General features: G+C 37.9%; 1 protein-coding gene across 2 annotated transcripts in view; it reads right to left on the bottom strand.

Moving 5' to 3' along the window:
• Positions 1–17,040, bottom strand: part of LOC136026229 (proteoglycan 4-like) — a 56,971-nt gene that overhangs the window by 14,153 nt on the left and 25,778 nt on the right. The window contains exons 1-3 of one of the 2 annotated variants that reach the window (XM_065702565.1): positions 12,046–12,436; positions 5,795–5,925; positions 701–924 (exon numbers count right to left, since the gene is read on the bottom strand). In XM_065702565.1, the coding sequence (XP_065558637.1) occupies positions 701–924; positions 5,795–5,925; positions 12,046–12,389 (699 nt within the window). In that variant the 5' untranslated portion in view covers positions 12,390–12,436. Of the gene's footprint in view, positions 1–700; positions 925–5,794; positions 5,926–12,045; positions 12,437–17,040 lie in introns of those variants that run through there. The other variant, XM_065702566.1, reaches the window with a different exon arrangement.

Consider the following 17,040-nt stretch of genomic DNA (forward strand, 5'->3'; position numbering starts at 1 on the left):
GCAGCGACATCTATAGTTTCAATTAAAAAATAAAGTATAATCCGAGTGACAAGTGATAGTAGTAGGTTCATTCTAATGAAAATGAATGAAAATAGAAAAAGACACAAAAAAGGAAAACAGAAGAAAAAAGGAAAAATTAATGTGAAAATCCCATTGATTATCCTTGTATAGTAAAAAGCGACGCTCAACAGTGTACGTGTGGCGGTAGCCGCATACGCGAATTTTTTTTTGGAGCATTTAGTAAAAACAAATACGATTTCGTAAATTTTTCTTCCAGGCCAGGGTTGCAAAGCTGATCGGGGTGCACAATGAAAGCTTTTCTATTCATGTACGATGATTTTGATCGCATTGAATATCGAGAGTTTAGGTCCTCAACCAATTTTGCAGGTGAAAAAGAGAAATTTTAAAAAATAACAGTCTTGAGGATCAAATAGGATAGGACCAAAAAATTTACCCAATCGATACGAATAGTTATTTTTAGATGTTGTGGCTTTTGAATTACTGTGGCTACACTGAAGTATGGCCATACCTAATTTTCATTACTGTTATTAGGAAAAAAGGATAAGAGTATGCTGGGTTTTGAACCAGCGGAAATTGAGAGATATCATGTGGTTTTTCATGCGTTAACGATCAATATTGGTGAGCAATAGCATTAACAACTTATATAATGTATATTTTGCCCTGCAGTACCCAATCTTACCAGTAAAGCTGAAGGAACAAGTTCCATTGGTTGCTGTGGAAGCAAAGATTGAGAGGTAGGCTCTGGAGATACCTCAGGTGTTCTGTATTCTTCTTCCTCCTCTTCTCGCACTTCCTTCTCTCTCTCCTTTCCTCGAGGTATTTCTGGTGCCTTAGGAGGGTGCTTTTCAGGAATTTCTCTTTCAGGAGTTGGAGATCGTTTCCTTCTCGGCTTTCCCCCTGAAACTGCACAAAAAATTAAGGTTTCTTGCACTTTAAGAACAAGCAGTTTTGTATCCACAGCCAATAAGAAATCCTTTCGTTCATCACGAAAATCTCTGTCAGATGCTGAAATACATATTTGAAACAGGCAGAACAATTTTGGAGAACAATCCAAATTCTATTAAAAATTTAAATTTGATAAATATTTTATGACTTCAGTGATTTGACTGGGTCGAAGCACTACTAGTGTTCAGAAACAAAAGTATTTTTGTGGCGTTACGAGGCATGATCAGTGCAAAAACCAATGACAACATCAGTGCACAGCGCAATAATGCTAAGTTAAACAATTGTAGTAAGGCAATGTCAATAATCACAATTTACAATAATGGAGCTTTTCTAATATTAAAGTACCAAAGACATAGAAAATAAACTTTTTGCCTAGACCCATCTTATGTCTATTCTTACCTGAAGACAACAATTTTCTAGGGTTTTATTTTGGTTGCTGTGAAGTTTCAAGACCTCAGGGGGGTTTATTTTTTCTTTTTGTTTTTCTAATTTGGTTTATTTTGGCTGTAAACTAAAAAAGCAAAAACATACTCTGATGTAGTTTTTGCCCGCCATAGTTTTATATAGTTTTGATATAGATTTTGTCGGAATAGTTATATTATAGTTATAGTATAGTATAGTTATAGTATATTATAGTTATAGTTATGATATAGTTATAGCACAGTTTAGTTATAGTTTAGTATATATTTTGTCTGATATAGTTTTTGTTCAATCATATTCAAAAGACTGACGGTTGATTCCCAGAACAACTACACCTTTTAAAATTGTTTGTTGTCATATATTTTGAGCTTATTTTAGCTGATTATTCCCCACAATTTATTTCCATTTATTTGGCACTTGCTACTATCAAAACCCTATATGGAGGTGTTTTCATTAGAAACTGATTCAATGACTCATTTTAAATTTTCAATGTAAATATAGCTTGAAGATATAAAAAAATAGAACATTTTAGGAAAAAGCAAGGGCCTTGAGGGTTTTCCACAGTGCATTTGCCAGGTTTGATTAGCCATAATGAACTTCCTAACATGATATTGCAATATCATGCCCGAAGCTATGAAGCCTCTGAAAAACGGCATTTTAAAAACTTTTTCCGAGCGTTTCTGAGATTTTCCGAGATTTTAGGCCCCTCCAAACTCCCCCCAATGTCACCGGATCCGATCGGCATTTAAAATAACAGCTCTGAGACACGATATCCTTCCAAGCATCAAATTTCATTAAGATACGATTACTCCTTCGTAAGTTAAAAATACCTCATTTTTTCGAATTAATCTCCCCCCCCCTTCCAATTCCACCATAGAGAGTGGATTCGTTTCGATTCTGTCAAACACGTATCTAGGACTTACGATTATTTTTACAACCAAGTTTTATCCCGATCCCTCCACTCTAAGCGTTTTCCAAGGTTTTAGGCCCTCCCCCCCCAACCCCCCCCCGTATGTCACCGGATCCGGTAGGGATTTAAAATAAGAGCTCTGAGACACGATATCCTTCCAAACTTCAAATTTCATTAAGATCCGATTACTCCAATCCCTCCATTCTAAGCGTTTTCAAAGTATTTAGGTTCCACCCCTCCGACTCCCCCCAATATCACAAGATCTAGTCGGAATTTAAAATAAGAGCTCTGAGAAACGATATCCTTCCAAATATCAAGTTTCATTAAGATCCTATAACCCGTTCGTAAGTTAAAAATACTTCATTTTTTTGTTTTTCTCCGAATCAACCATCCCCCCACTCCCTCCCCTCCCAGATGGTCGTCCTAGCTTACCTGTAAATGCCTAAAGTAGCAAAACCGGGACAGACCGACAGACAGACCGACAGATCGAGAGAATTTGCGATCGCTATATGTCACTTGGTTAATACCAAGTACCATAAAAAAGACTGAAGACGTTTATGAATTATAAGTGTGTATTTTAACAGAAAAAGAAACCTTAATTTATTTATAGCCCAACTCAAATTATCCACACGGAATCGACCAAATTTCCCAAGATAGAGCTGGCCATTTGGCAGCATACAGGGCACGAATTTAGTATAGTGAGCAGTAAACATATAAAAAAAAAACAAGAGCTAAGAGCCAAGAGATCATATGGTATGAGCTCTAACAAAATTCTATGAAAAACAGATTGATTTAAAAGGAAAATAAGAGGCTTAATGTAGGTCCGGATTTAAAATAAGAGCTCTGAGTCACGATGTCCTTCTAAATATCAAAATTCATTAAGATCCGATCACCCACTCGTATGTTATAAATACCTAATTTTTTCTAATTTTTCCTCTCCCTTTAGCCCCCCAAATGGTCGAATCTGGGAAAAAGACTTTATCAAGTCAATTTGTGCAGTTCCCTGACACGCCTACAAATTTTCATCGTCCTAGCACGTCCAGAAGCACCAAACTCGCCAAATCACTGAACCCCTCCCCCCAACTCCCCCAAAGAGAGGGAATCCAGTACGGTTCCGTCAATCACGTATCAAGGACATTTGCTTATTCTATCCACCAAGCTTCATCCCGATTCCTCCACTCAAAGTGTTTTCCAAGATTTACCCCCTCCAACTCCCCCAAATGTCAAAAGATATGGTTGGGAATTGAAATAAGAGCTCTGAGACATGAATTCCTTCTAAATATCAAATTTCATTAAGATCTGATCACCTCTTCGTAAGATAAAAATACCCCAATTTTCACCCCCCCCCCCCCAATGTCACAGGATCTGGTCGGAATTTAAAATTAGAGCTTTAAAGCACAAGATCCTTCTAAATATCAAATTTCATTAAGATCTGTTCACCCTTTCGTAAGTTACAAATACCTCAATTTTCAAAATTACCCCCCCCCCCAACTCCACCAAAGAGAGCAGATCCGGTCCGGTTATGTCAGTCACGTATCTTAAGACAGGTTTTTATTCTTCCCATCCAGTTTCATCCTGATCTCACCGCTTTAAGTATTTTCAGATTTCCAGTACCCCCAACTGCCCCCCCCCCATTACGCTGGATCCGGTTGAGATTTAAAATAAGAGATCTAAGTTACGAGGACCTTCTAAATATGAAATTTCATTAAGATCCGATAACTCCTTTGTAAGTTGAAAATACGTCATTTTTTCTAATTTTTCAGAATTAACCCCCCCCCTAATATAGCGGATCCGTTCCAATTATGTAAATCACGTATCTAAGGCTTCTGCTTATTTTTTCCACCAAGTTTCATCCCGATCCCTCCAATCTAAGCGTTTTCCATCATTTTTGGTTCCCCCACCCCAAACTCCCCCAATGTTTCACGACTTAAAATGAGAGCTTTGTGACACGATATCCTTCTAAATATCAAATTTCACTGAGATCTGATCACCCGTTCGTAAGTTAAAAATACCTCATTTTTTCTAATTTTTCAGAATTAATCCCCCCCCAACTACCCCAAATAGAGCGGATCCGTTCTGGTTATGTCAATCCTGTATCTAGGACTTGTGCTTATTTTCCTCACCAAGTTTCGTTCCGATCCCTCCACTCTAAGTGTTTTCCAAATTTTAGGTTTCCCCCTCCCAACCCAACCCCCAATGTCACTAGATCCGGCCGGGATTTAAAATAAAAGCTCTGAGACACGATATCCTTCTAAATATCAAATTTCATTGAGATCCGATCACCTGTTCGTAAGTTAAAAATACCTCATTTTTTCTATTTTTCAGAATTAATCCCCCCCCCAACTACCCCAAAGAGAGCGAATCCATTCCGGTTATGTTAATCATGTAGCTAGGACTTGTGCTTATTTTCCCCACCAAGTTTCATCCCGATCCCTCCACTCTAAGTGTTTTCCAAGTTTTAAGTCCCCCCCCCAATGTCACCAGATCTGGTCGGGATTTAAAATACGAGCTCTGAGACACGATATCCTGCTAAATATCAAATTTCATTGAGATCCGATCACCCGTTCGTAAGTTAAAAATACCTCATTTTGTAGTTTTTCAGAAATGACCCCCCCCCCAACTACCCAAAAGAGAGCAGATCCGGTCCGGTTATGTCAGTCATGTATCTTAGACAGGTTTTTATTCTTCCAATCCAGTTTCATCCTGATCTCACCGCTTTAAGTATTTTCTAAGATTTCCGGTTCCCCCTAACTGCCCCCCCCCCCATTACGCTGGATCCGGTTGAGATTTAAAATAGGAGATCTGAGTTATGAGGTCCTTCTAAATATCAAATTTCACTGAGATCCGATCACCAGTTCGTAAGTTAAAAATACCTCTTTTTATAATTTTTCAGAATTACCCCCCCCCCCCCAACTACCCCAAAGAGAGCGGATCTGTTCCGGCTATGTCAATCCTGTATCTAGGACTTGTGCTTATTTTTCCCACCAAGTTTCATCCCAATCCCTCCACTCTAAGTGTTTTCAAGATTTTAGGTTTCCCCCTCCCAAATCCCCCCCATATCACCAGATCCGGTCAGGATTTAGAATAACAGCTCTGAGACACGATATCCTTTCAAACATTAAATTTCATTAAGATCTGATCAACCTTTCGTAAGTTAAAAATACCTCAATTGTTCTATTTTTTCCGAATTAACGGGCCCCCCACTCCCCCTAGATGGTCAAATCGGGAAAACGACTATTTCTAAATTAATCTGGTCCGGTCCCTGATACGCCTGCCAAATGTCATCGTCCTAGTTTACCTGGAAGTGCCTAAAGTAGCAAAACCGGTACCGACAGACAGACCGACAGAATTTGCGATTGCTATATGTCACTTGGTTAATATCAAGTGCCATAAAAACACTCTAAACATAATTTTTTTTTAATTAGTGTTCATATGACTTTGGGAGAGCACTAGAATCGAAATTTAAGCATGAAAATTATTTCGAACTTGCCCACTTACCAATAGCTGGGCTTGGCTTTGCCTCTTTTGCTTCTCTAAGCCTTTCTGGCTCTTCAGATGGGACTGGTCTCTTAACTGGCTTCTCGGGCTTTGTCCGATAGACGCCTATACGCGGAACTGGCTCTTTCTCCCTTAAACAAAATCAAAGAATAAATTAATGGATAAGAAACTGGTTGGTATAACGTAATCTATCCTCTACCAGTGCAGCCATTAATTTTGCCATTAAGAATTAGTTCGACAAAGTCGAAGGAATACAAAGGACTAGATTCTCATTATGAATGAAGTTTTGTGCCCGAAGTACCCTTTTCCTTATATCTTATGCTTCTGGGTCTTCGTTTATCACTTGTTCCGTATCTTGCTTTAAGTCTTCCTCCATACTTCTAGCATTAACCGAACGATCTACTGCATAACAACTTAATTGCAATTCGGTTCATCTACTCTCGTTTCTAAATTTGGCTGAACCACCACATTGAAATTTTTCTGAATACATTAAATCTGCTAAAAGGAAAGCAGACGGCTTATTATGTCAGTTTTTGGGTCACACATTTAGCCCTGAGTAGCTCCCTTGCTGTTTTCCCCTTCCCTTATCAACCAAAGAATAGCACGATTCGTTCGTTGACAACAATTTCATCATTTTCTCCTTAAAATAAAAAAAAGATTTCCAGTACCGAGGCTTCGTGTTTTTTTTTGTTTTTGTTTTTTGCGGCAACTGTGATCCATGGTTCGTTGTTGCAAAGCAACACACAACTATCTCGTATATAATAAATTTGATGCTCCTGTACCACGTTTGCAGATGCGTTATAACTGTTGTAAGTTAACATGGGTAGGGAACACAAAAGCCAAGTATATACAAGAGCTAAGAGCTCATATGGCACCTATGACGAGGTTGGAAGAGCCAAGAGCTTATATGGCATGAGCTCTAGCAAAATTCTAAGAATCAGAAGATTGATTTAAAAGGTAAATCAGGGGCTTAATGCCAGACGGGATTTAGAATAAGAGCTCTGAGACAAGAGGTCCTTCTAAATATCAAAATTTATTAAGATCCGATCACCCACACATAAGTTAAAAATACCTCATTTTTTCTAATTTTTCCTCTCCCTTCAGCCCCCCAGATGGTCGAATCGGGGAAAACAACTTTATCAAGTCAATTTGTGCAGGTCCCTGAAACGCCTATCAATTGACCTCGTCCTAGTACATCCGGAAGCGCGGAACTCACCAAAGCACTGCACCACCCTAATTCCGTCAAAGGGAGCGGATCCAATCTGGTTACGTCAATCACGTATTTACGACATTTGCTTATTCTACCCACCAAGTTCCATCCCTATCTCTCCACTCTAAGCGTTTTCCAACATTTCAGGTTTCCCTCCAACTCCCCCCAATGTCACCAGATCTGGTCGGGATTAAATAATATCTCTGAGACGTGAGTTCCCTCTAAATATCAAATTTCATAAAGATCCGGTCACCCGTTCTTAAGTTAAAAATAACTCAATTTTTCTAATTTTTCCGTATTAACCATCCTCCCTCCCAATTCAGTCCGCTCTGAATGCGGACTGAATCGGACTCTGAGAGCGGATTCAATCCGCTCTGATATGTCAATAACGTATCTAGGACTTGTACTTATTCTTCCCACCACGTTTCATCCCGATCTTTCCACTCTAAGCGTTTTTTCAAGATTTCTCATTTCCCCCTCCAACTCCCCCAGTATTACCGGATACGGTTGGTATTCAAAATAAGAGCTCTGAGACACGAGGTACTTCTAAATATCAAATTTCATTAAGATCTGATCACCCATTCGTAAGTTAAAAATATATCTAATTCTTTTCAATTTTTCCTTTCCCTCCAGCTCCCATACGGTCGAATCGGGAAAACGTGTGTTATCAAGTCAATTTGTGCAGCTCCCTTACACGCCCACCAATTTTTATCATCCTAGCACGTCCAGAAGCACCGAACTCGCCAAAGCACTGGAAATCCCTCCCAACTCCCCCAAGAGAGAGTGGATCCGTTCTAGTTATATCAATCACGTATCTAGAACTTACGCTTATTCTTCTCATCAAGTTTCATCCCGATCTCTTCACCCTAAGCGTTTTCCAAGATTTCCGGTTTCCAAGATTTCTGTTTCCCCCCTCCAACCCCCTGTGTCCCCAGATCCGATTTGAATTGAAAATGGAGCATCTGAGACATAATATCTTTCTATATAACAAGCTTCATTAAGATCCGATCACCTATTCGTAAGATAAAGATACCTCAATTTTCACGTTTTCCAAAATTTCCGGTTTCCCCCTCCAACTCCCCCCAATGTCACCAGATCTGTTTGGGATTTAAATTGAGAGCTTGAAAGCACAAGATCCTTCTAAATATCAGATTTCATTAAGGTTTGATCACCCGTTCGTAAGTTACAAATACCTCATTTTTCTTTTTTTCCGAATTATTCCCCCCCCCCCAACTCCTCCAAAGAGCGGATCCGATCCGGTTATGTCAGTCACGTATCTTGTACTTTTGCTTATTCTTCCCACCAAATTTCATCTTGATCTTTCCGCTTTAAGCGTTTTCCAAGATTTCTACCCCCCACCCCCTCCCAACTCCCCCAATGAAACTGGATCCAGACGGGATTCTAAATAAGAGGTCTGAGTTACGAGGTCCTTTTAAATATCAAATTTCATTAAAATCTAATCATTCCTTCGTAAGTTAAAAATACCTGATTTTTTCCAATTTTTCAGAATTAACCCCCCCCCCCACAACTCCTCCAAAGTGGGTGGATCCATTCCGGTTATGTCACGTATCTAGAACTTAGTGCTTATTTTTCTCACCAAGTTTCATCCCGACCCCTCCACTCTCAACGTTTTCCAAGATTTTAGATTTCCCTCTCCCCCCAATGTCACCAGATCAAGTCGGGATTTTAAATAAGAACTCTGAGACACGATATCAATCTAAATATCAAATTTTATTAAGATCCAATTACCCATTCGTAAGTTAATAATACGTCATTCTTTCTAATTTTTCCAAATTAACCGTCCCCACCCCCCACCCCACCCCCAGAATGTCGAATCAGGGAAATGACTATTTCTAATTTAATCTGGTCTGGTCCCTGATACACCTGCCAAATTTCATTGTCCTAGCGCATCTGGAAGTGCCTAAACTTGCAAAACCGGGACAGATAGATCGACAGACAGAATTTGCGATCGCTATATTTCATTTGGTGAATACCAAGTGCCATAAAAACAGGAATATCGATCTAAGTCAAAAGTGAGTACGTAACCTGACAACAATAAACTAACCTATAAGGCCTTTTATAGTCTTACACCAGTTGTGACATCAGTAACTCAGTATACAATTATAATTATCTTAACAAAATTTAATTTTTTCTTAATAGCCTTAGTCATTGAACAGCATATAGAAATATTGGGTTGATTTATCAGGTAACATTTTGGTCTGGCCAGCAATAAAACCAATAGTTAGTAAAACACAATTTTAATTTGTAACAAACATACTATTTTTAAGTAGTATGACTCGAAATGAAGATCGAATAAGACATAATATGAACTCAGGAAATCCAGTTATTTCTCTCTATATAACAGTAAAATTCAAGTTATGATACAATTTCTGAAGCTAGTCTTTAGTCCTATATAAAAGTAAAATTCAAGTTATGATACAATTTCTGAAGCTAGTCTTTAGTCCTGATACTATCAAGATGGCTTTACATTGAGCTTGTCTAAACACTAATCATGACATGCCCTTTTCAGAACCAAAACGAGAGCCAGTCATTGAAGTGAGCCATTGTGTAGAAGCGGTACCAAATTAAACGAAAAAAATAGCAAAAAGCTTTAAATAATAAAAAGCTTTTTAAATAAAAAGCTTTAAATAATAGCAAAAAGCAAAAATCCTAAAAAGCTTTATTGTTGCTCTAAAAAGTGTCCCTGGTTGGTTTGCTTTTACTCTACCAAAACTCTTTTACTCAACTTTTACACTCTTGCTTTTACTGACCCTCCTCTTTCAAGGGGCAAACTAAAAATGGGTGAAGTGGGCAGGGTTTTGAAGCCGAGGGAAAAGATGGGGTTGTTCAATATGAATGAAATTATATTTTAAATACTAATTCCAGTTAATATGGTAATTTCTGTATAGTAGGAAGTCGAAAGATAATTAAAAAACTTACGCATCCATTAATATGTATATCCAAAATCATTCATTTTCCCTTTCGAGTTTAAACTAGTCAGCCGTTTAAACAGAACAAACATCCAATTTTGCTTTGGTAACATTACGTATAGAGTGAAGCGAATTAGTCCATGAACCCCGCGGTCAGCTGAGCGAAATCTGTATTGTGATTGGTTGAATTGTTCGTTGATGTTCATGACCTACCTTTTGCTGATTAGTTAAGTCTTGTTTGATATCTTCATGATGTTTTATCATTGCGACCCTATTTTTACCAGAAATTGCGGGTAGTCAAGGGAAGAATCTGTGGTGTCAAAAGTTCGAAGGCATGATATTTCAGTTTTTTGTGAGTTTTTTTTATTTTTTATTTTTGAATTAATGCATGTAGCAAGATTCTGATTATTGCATATTTTTTTTATGTCATTATTCATTCATGTTGTCAAACACCAACATTTCCCTCGCCTTCAAAACCTTGCCCACTTTACACATTTTTAGTCTCGTTGGATTGGGATTTCAGAAAGCTAAAAAATGGATGCGCTTCTCTAATAATGACAAAGAAACAATATGCGATCATCAGAATCTTGCTATATGCAGTAATACGCATTTTAGACAGCTTGTGACGAAACTAAACAATTACCCTGTTTTGAAATCAGGATATTTTTTTACCAAATAACTATAACAGTTGCACAAGTTTTTCTTGGATTGGCGAATAAACATGAGGCTCTATCAGTATTTAAAGGTATTTAATTTCTCAGAAGTTAAGCTAATAAACCATTGCATTTTACTTAAGACAAAATTTAGGAACTCGTACCTATTTCATACCTATTGAAATTTTGACAATTTACCTTAATTCTCAGTTACTAGTTGCTGTTTCTCTGCCTTTAGTTTGAAAATGCAATTCCTGTTATTTGAGTAGAATTTTGAGCCATATCAATTTTTTTCAAAATTTAGGAAATGTATTTGCATATAAAACCTTATAAAATGGAATTGAGCAAAGTTATGAAGCGGAAAACAATTTTCTTGTACTTTAATTAAGCAGAAGATCTATTTTGCAAGGTTTCACTTTTATAACACACATATTTTTAAAGATCATCAAAGGTCAGGGCCCTCTAGAGGGAGAAGGTGTAGAGTTAGTTGCTTCAAAATACCTTCGCAGGACATACTTTAGTCTGTAGATTCATCCCTGAAAGTTTCATTTTCCTAGCCTAAACCCTTTCTGAGATAGCAAGAAGTCAATTAACTAGAATTTTACCCATACTTTAGCCTGTAAAACCATCCCTGAAAGTTTCATTTTCCTAACCTAAACCCTTTCCGAGATAGCAAGAAGTCGATTAACAAGAATTTTACCAGCTTTCTTGCATACAAATTTCCTTTGTCAACTTATCATTTTGTGATGATGCATCAAATTTTTTTATCATAGAGGTGACTTGTTTCTAGGAAATAGCGAATTTTTTCCAGCACAGATGGACAGCCCTTTATCTTTTAGGAAGTAGAGCTAACATCGATTTTGTTCGAATACAAAATTTGTTCTGCATAGCCTCAAAACCAAACTTTTTAGAAATCAAATAACTTTGAACAATGATAGAACTTCACATTGTCTCTTCGGAAAATTGCGCAAATTTTCAGTATCTCATAAATTTTTAGAATAATACCAAGGATCCTGATTCCAAAACACAGAAATTTCTATCTTTTAATTTTTTTTGAAATTTTCAATTTTGATGTTTGTTGTATATTAGACGTTTAATATAATGAAAACTAAGCAAGAAGAGATTCACTCTTTTACATCCGTAAATGAAATGCACCCTAACAAATAATTTCTAAATTTGTCTTCGCGCTTCGATTTCCTTCATATCCTCATCCTACAGGGGACTTTTTTCAGAACAATGTAAAAAAATTTCCCCAGCACGTATCTTTTGAAGACTGGAGCTTACATTGTTTTTAAAGAAGTAAAGCTCTTCATAAATAAAGCTTCAGGAATGAATACTCATTCCTGAACTGAAAGACTGAAAAATCAGTCCAGGACACTAAAAATATTTTCATTTTGATGTTAACGGTACTTAAAAAGGCATCAAATTAGCCTTACATAATAATAGGCCTAAACTTACCTAGCTGAGCTCATGTATTTGGTGACAGCTTTAGTGCCCTCACTAACAGCATGCTTGCATAGTTCACCTGGTAAGTTCAATCTTACCGAGGTCTGTATGTCACGAGACGTAACAGTCTTACTATTCGTGTGATGGTTCAACTCTGAGGCACTTGTTGCAATCCGTTCAAAAACATCAAACATCAAACTGTTCATGACAGACATAGCTCTGGATGATATTCCAGTTTCAGGATGAACTTGTTTTAAAACCTTATGAACATATATTGCAAATGATTCTTGTCGCCTTTTCCGCCGGTGCTTTTTTTCACCGGCATTAAATTTTCCCTTTGTAACTTTCTTCGGCATTCTTTCAACCTTTTTCAACTCGTCTCAAAATCGTAATGGCTAACAGGAAGAAATTGTAAGCTATGCATAGCAGCGTCGTTGGATAATCGTTTTCCATGCCGTAAGTGCAGAGAGCTTTAAACTATTTTCGAATGCCTAGATGTTATCGACATGGTCTTATTTCATGGAAATATATTTTATTGCTCATATTGGTCTTGGTCTTATCAATGTAAATGTACACAATCAAGTAAAACCAATGAATAATAATAAAGGTTAATAAAGGGTAAAATACTGATGCTTTTTTTATTTTAAAGAAAACACTAAGACAAGGGACGTGCACGGGACAAGGGATACGTGGGGGAAGAGCCCCTCCAAAATCCTAAATTTTTCTGTAGTTGGTATTAGTTCTGCTTTTTTATCCTTCACATTATCTTTGATGGTTGTTCAATGACACAATGTATGAACAAATACTCAGCTGTTTAGCGTTTCTTGTTCTTCTATACGTTTCGACTTCCAGTTCTGATTTTACTTTATCTTTTGTTGATTTTTTTTCGTGTTCTTTTTTATCTTTTGGATTGTTATGACGGTTATCCAGTGTGTGAAATGAATCGAAAGTCCGAAAAAGATGTTTTAACAAAAACAATTTTTTCCCGGGAAATTCTTTTAAAAATTAGTTTAGAAAATGACTGAAAAAAAAACACAGGATACCGATACACTAATGGGCCCGATAACACGTACAACCCTTCCCAAGGACTATGGAGGGTCATATCATCATCAAAACCATATTTGTTGGACCCTTGAATTATGTTAAACAAAATGGCTATCTCGAAATTTTTATAGGCCGACTGTGGAGGAGGGGGCCTTGGGGTGGGTGCTAGTTGCCCTTCAATCTTTTCGGTCAATTAAAGAGGGCATTAGCAAATTTAAAATCTTTTTTCATCGAAGCTACTCGCCTAGGCCTACTTTCTTAAGTGCTACTAAATTTGATTTTTTTTTTTTAACCAAGAATTAAAGATCTATTTCTTCTTAAAAAAAAAAAAATACAAACAGAAATGACACTATGTTTTGATTTTTCTTTCCACTCTTAAACTTATCTTTTCCTTCAGTTCTTGTGCGGCTTCTTCGTTGAGCTCCTTAACAAGGGCAGAGGTGTTTTATCTCCCCTAGATTGGATGTGATTAGAAATTATATAAAAGAATTAGTTTTCAACTGAAACTAAGGAGCAATAGTAAAACATAAGACGGACAGAAATTATCCTGTATAAATAAAAAAGATCATGGCAGTGTTGCTTCTAAATTAAATTTAATCAAAGAAGAGCAAAAACTAATTAAAAAAAAAAAACAAAGTTTTGCCGAGGGAAGTAAAGAGCGAAGTTGAAACTTAAAATTAACAAAAATTGTTACTTCCCAGCCTATTTAACATATATCAATAAACCTTACCTTACCTAAGACCTTAGATCTTCCTGTATCTTCAGAGGCACCGAAGGCGTCTGAGAAGAGTCTCCAATCGTCTCTGTAACCGCCAACATCGATAATATCTTCCCATTCTGGTTGTAGGGAGGCATGAAGTTGGCGCATGTCGCTGTTGATGGTACGACGGAGCGTTATTTTTGGGTCATCCACTGCGGTGGGTGCCTTCAGGTAGCCAAAAGAATGCTTGCTTGGGGATTCTGGTGTCGTCCATACGTATTACGTGACCTAGGTAGCTCTATCTGCGTTTTCGTATGGTTTCAGTGAGGGATGGCTGGTCCGTGATGTTCCTTATATGTGCGTTTGTGACTTTCTGGGTCCAGTGAATACCAAGCAGCCTCCAAAGACAAGCGTTCTCAAAGGACTGGATTCTCCTCTCTTGGTCTTGGTTGAGAAGCCAAGTTTCCAATGCGTAGAGCAGGACAGGAAGGATGTTACTGTTGAAAAGGCGGAGTTTGAGCCTTAGAGAGAAAGTACTCCATCTCCATACTTTATTAAGCCTATTGGAAGGTGCTGTTAGTCTGACCATTTTGGGCAATGACTTCTTTGGCTGTGGATCCTGTATTTTCAGCGGTGCTGCTAAGTTATTTGAAGTTGGCTACCTGTTCTACATCGTTGTTACCGCATTTGATTTTCATGGGTGAGTCGCTTGTTGCCATTCCTTTGGTTTTACTGGCATTAACATTGAGCCCGAATCCACCTGCTTTTTGTTGAATATTCGAGAGTAATTCCTGGTGTCGTGTTTAGCAGGTTTCGAGTATTGCAATGTTATCAGCAAAATCTAGGTCCTTAGCAGGTGATCATTTAGGCGTAGCCCAGTTGACTCGATGCTCCGCAATTTATAGTCGATGACCAATGCAAACAGTAGTGCCGATAAGACACAGTCTTGTTTCACCCCGGAAAGGATTGGAAATTTATGTGATTTCCCCTCTGAAGTCCTTACGCAGCTGGTTGTATCCTCATACATGGCCATAATGAGCTTAACTATGATGTCAGGGATACCGTAATGACGGAGAAGCTTCCAAAGTGACAGGCGATCCAAAGAGTCGAAGGCCTTTTCAAAATCTATGAAAATCATATATGGCTTGTTGTGCTATTCACAGCTCTTCTATGTGAGCATTCGCAAGGTGAAAATCAGGTTGGTGCAAGAGCAATTTGGGCGAAAGCCATGTCGTTCGTCGAGGTGGTATTGATATGGGCTAGAATAATGCGGAACAGCAGTTCACCAGGGATGGAAAGTAGGCTAATGCCACGTCAGTATTGCATAGGGTAGCGCCACCCCTATTAAACAGCTTTACGAGCGTGCTGTGGCGCCGGTCTGAGGGTACTTTGGCTATCAGATGATTTTGAACAAATCTTTCCAATAGGAGACAAGAGTAGTCATAGAGAATTTCAGCATATCTGCTTTGATTTGGTCGTCTCCTGGTGACCTCCCATTTTTCAACTTTTTGACTGCCTTTAATATTCTATCTTCGGTAAGAGGCTCGGTGGTGGTACCCAGCAGTATCCCTGAGGTTTCGGGGATAGAAACTGACTCTTCTGGTCGTGGCCTGTTTAGGATTTTGTCAAAGTGTGTTTTTCGCCCATATCTCCTTCTTCTCTTCGGACCCTATTATCAGCACGTCATTCTCATCCTTCACCGGACTGGCCTTCCTCTTCCCGATGATCTTGTAAACCGACCTGCTATCGTAACGTAGAAGTGGCCTTTATCTTCAAAGATACGTGCAACGAGTATTTTTGACGAGATGGGGGTCCTTTTTAAGAGAGATCTTGAGGTTTCCCTCGTCATCATGAGTACAACTCCTTTTTTTTGCCTAATTTTGGGGTCAATGTAGAGAATCGTCTATTGACTGTCGAGTTGTTTCTCTCCAGATCCAGTCCACCTTACATGGGGTAATACCAAGACATCTAACTGGTACTTTCTCATCTCATGGAGTACTTAGTCAAACATAGTCCGAACATTCCAGAATCCAAATTTTAGGGTATTAATCGCTTTCAAAAAAACGCGTCCGGGGGCATGCGTTCTTCGTCGATTTTTCCCCAGGGTTCTCCCCTGGCTCTCGGGAACAGATTGGAAGTCCATTGCCCAACCCTCCTCCTTTGTACAGGCCTGGGACTGGCCGGTGCGGTACACATATTGTGCACCACAAAACAGGCGGAGTTGATCAATAAAACTAGTGCAAATAAATCAACTGGTGATATTTTCCTTTGTTTGTAGGATTACAGAAAGCTAGATCTTTACTGAAAATTAAATAAAAAAAAACAAGTTTTTTTTAATGAAAGTAAGGAGCGACATTAAAACTTAAAACGAACAGAAATTACTCCGTATATGAAAGGGGCTTTTCCTCCTCGACACCCCGCTCCTTACGCTAAAGTTTTTTATTGTTTTAAAAAGTAGAGTTGCGAGAAAGAATCAAACTTTAGCGCAAGGAGCGGGGTGTCGAGGAGGATAAGCCCCTTTCATATACGGAGTAATTTCTGTTCGTTTTAAGTTTTAATGTCGCTCCTTACTTTCATTAAAAAAAACTTGTTTTTTTTTATTTAATTTCTGAAAGTTTTTGAATTAATGCATGTCTGATTTTGGCTCTCCGTACATAAATTACTAAAATGAAATTTGCATATTAATTCTTTTTTTGGCTAAATGGCTTTCTCTTAGTTTTGATCAGACGATTTTGAGAAATAAGGGGTGGGGAAGGAGGTCTAATTGCCCTCCAATTTTTCGGTTACTCAAAAAGGCAACTAGATCTTTTAATTTTTAACGAACGTTTTTATTAGTAAAAAAAAACGTAACTTAAGAATTAACTTACGTAACAAACGTACATAACTTACGTAACTTACGTTACGTTTTATCCCAATTCTTTAAGAATGACCCCTGAATCAGAAAGGCCGTAGAATAAATAGTTAAAATTATTTAAAAATTTTTTAGCATAAAGAACGAAGTATTTTTCTCCTCCTAAATACCTCGCTCTTTATGCTAAATTATTTTTAGAACCCTTCATATGCGTAATAATCTCTGTTCGTTTTAAGTTTTAATGATTCTCCTTACTTACAATTGAAAAAACTTTTTCATGTTTATATTTTCATTGTTTTTTTATAGTAATGCTAGAAAGTCCTGCGCCCTTTTCATTGAATTTCTCTTCCCCCATGAAATACTCCTCCAAGGAAAGATCCTCCCATATAGCCCCCTCCCCTGAACCCCACAC

This window comes from Artemia franciscana, chromosome 4 (genome assembly GCF_032884065.1).
Source record: "Artemia franciscana chromosome 4, ASM3288406v1, whole genome shotgun sequence".
Lineage (NCBI taxonomy): Eukaryota > Metazoa > Arthropoda > Branchiopoda > Anostraca > Artemiidae > Artemia > Artemia franciscana.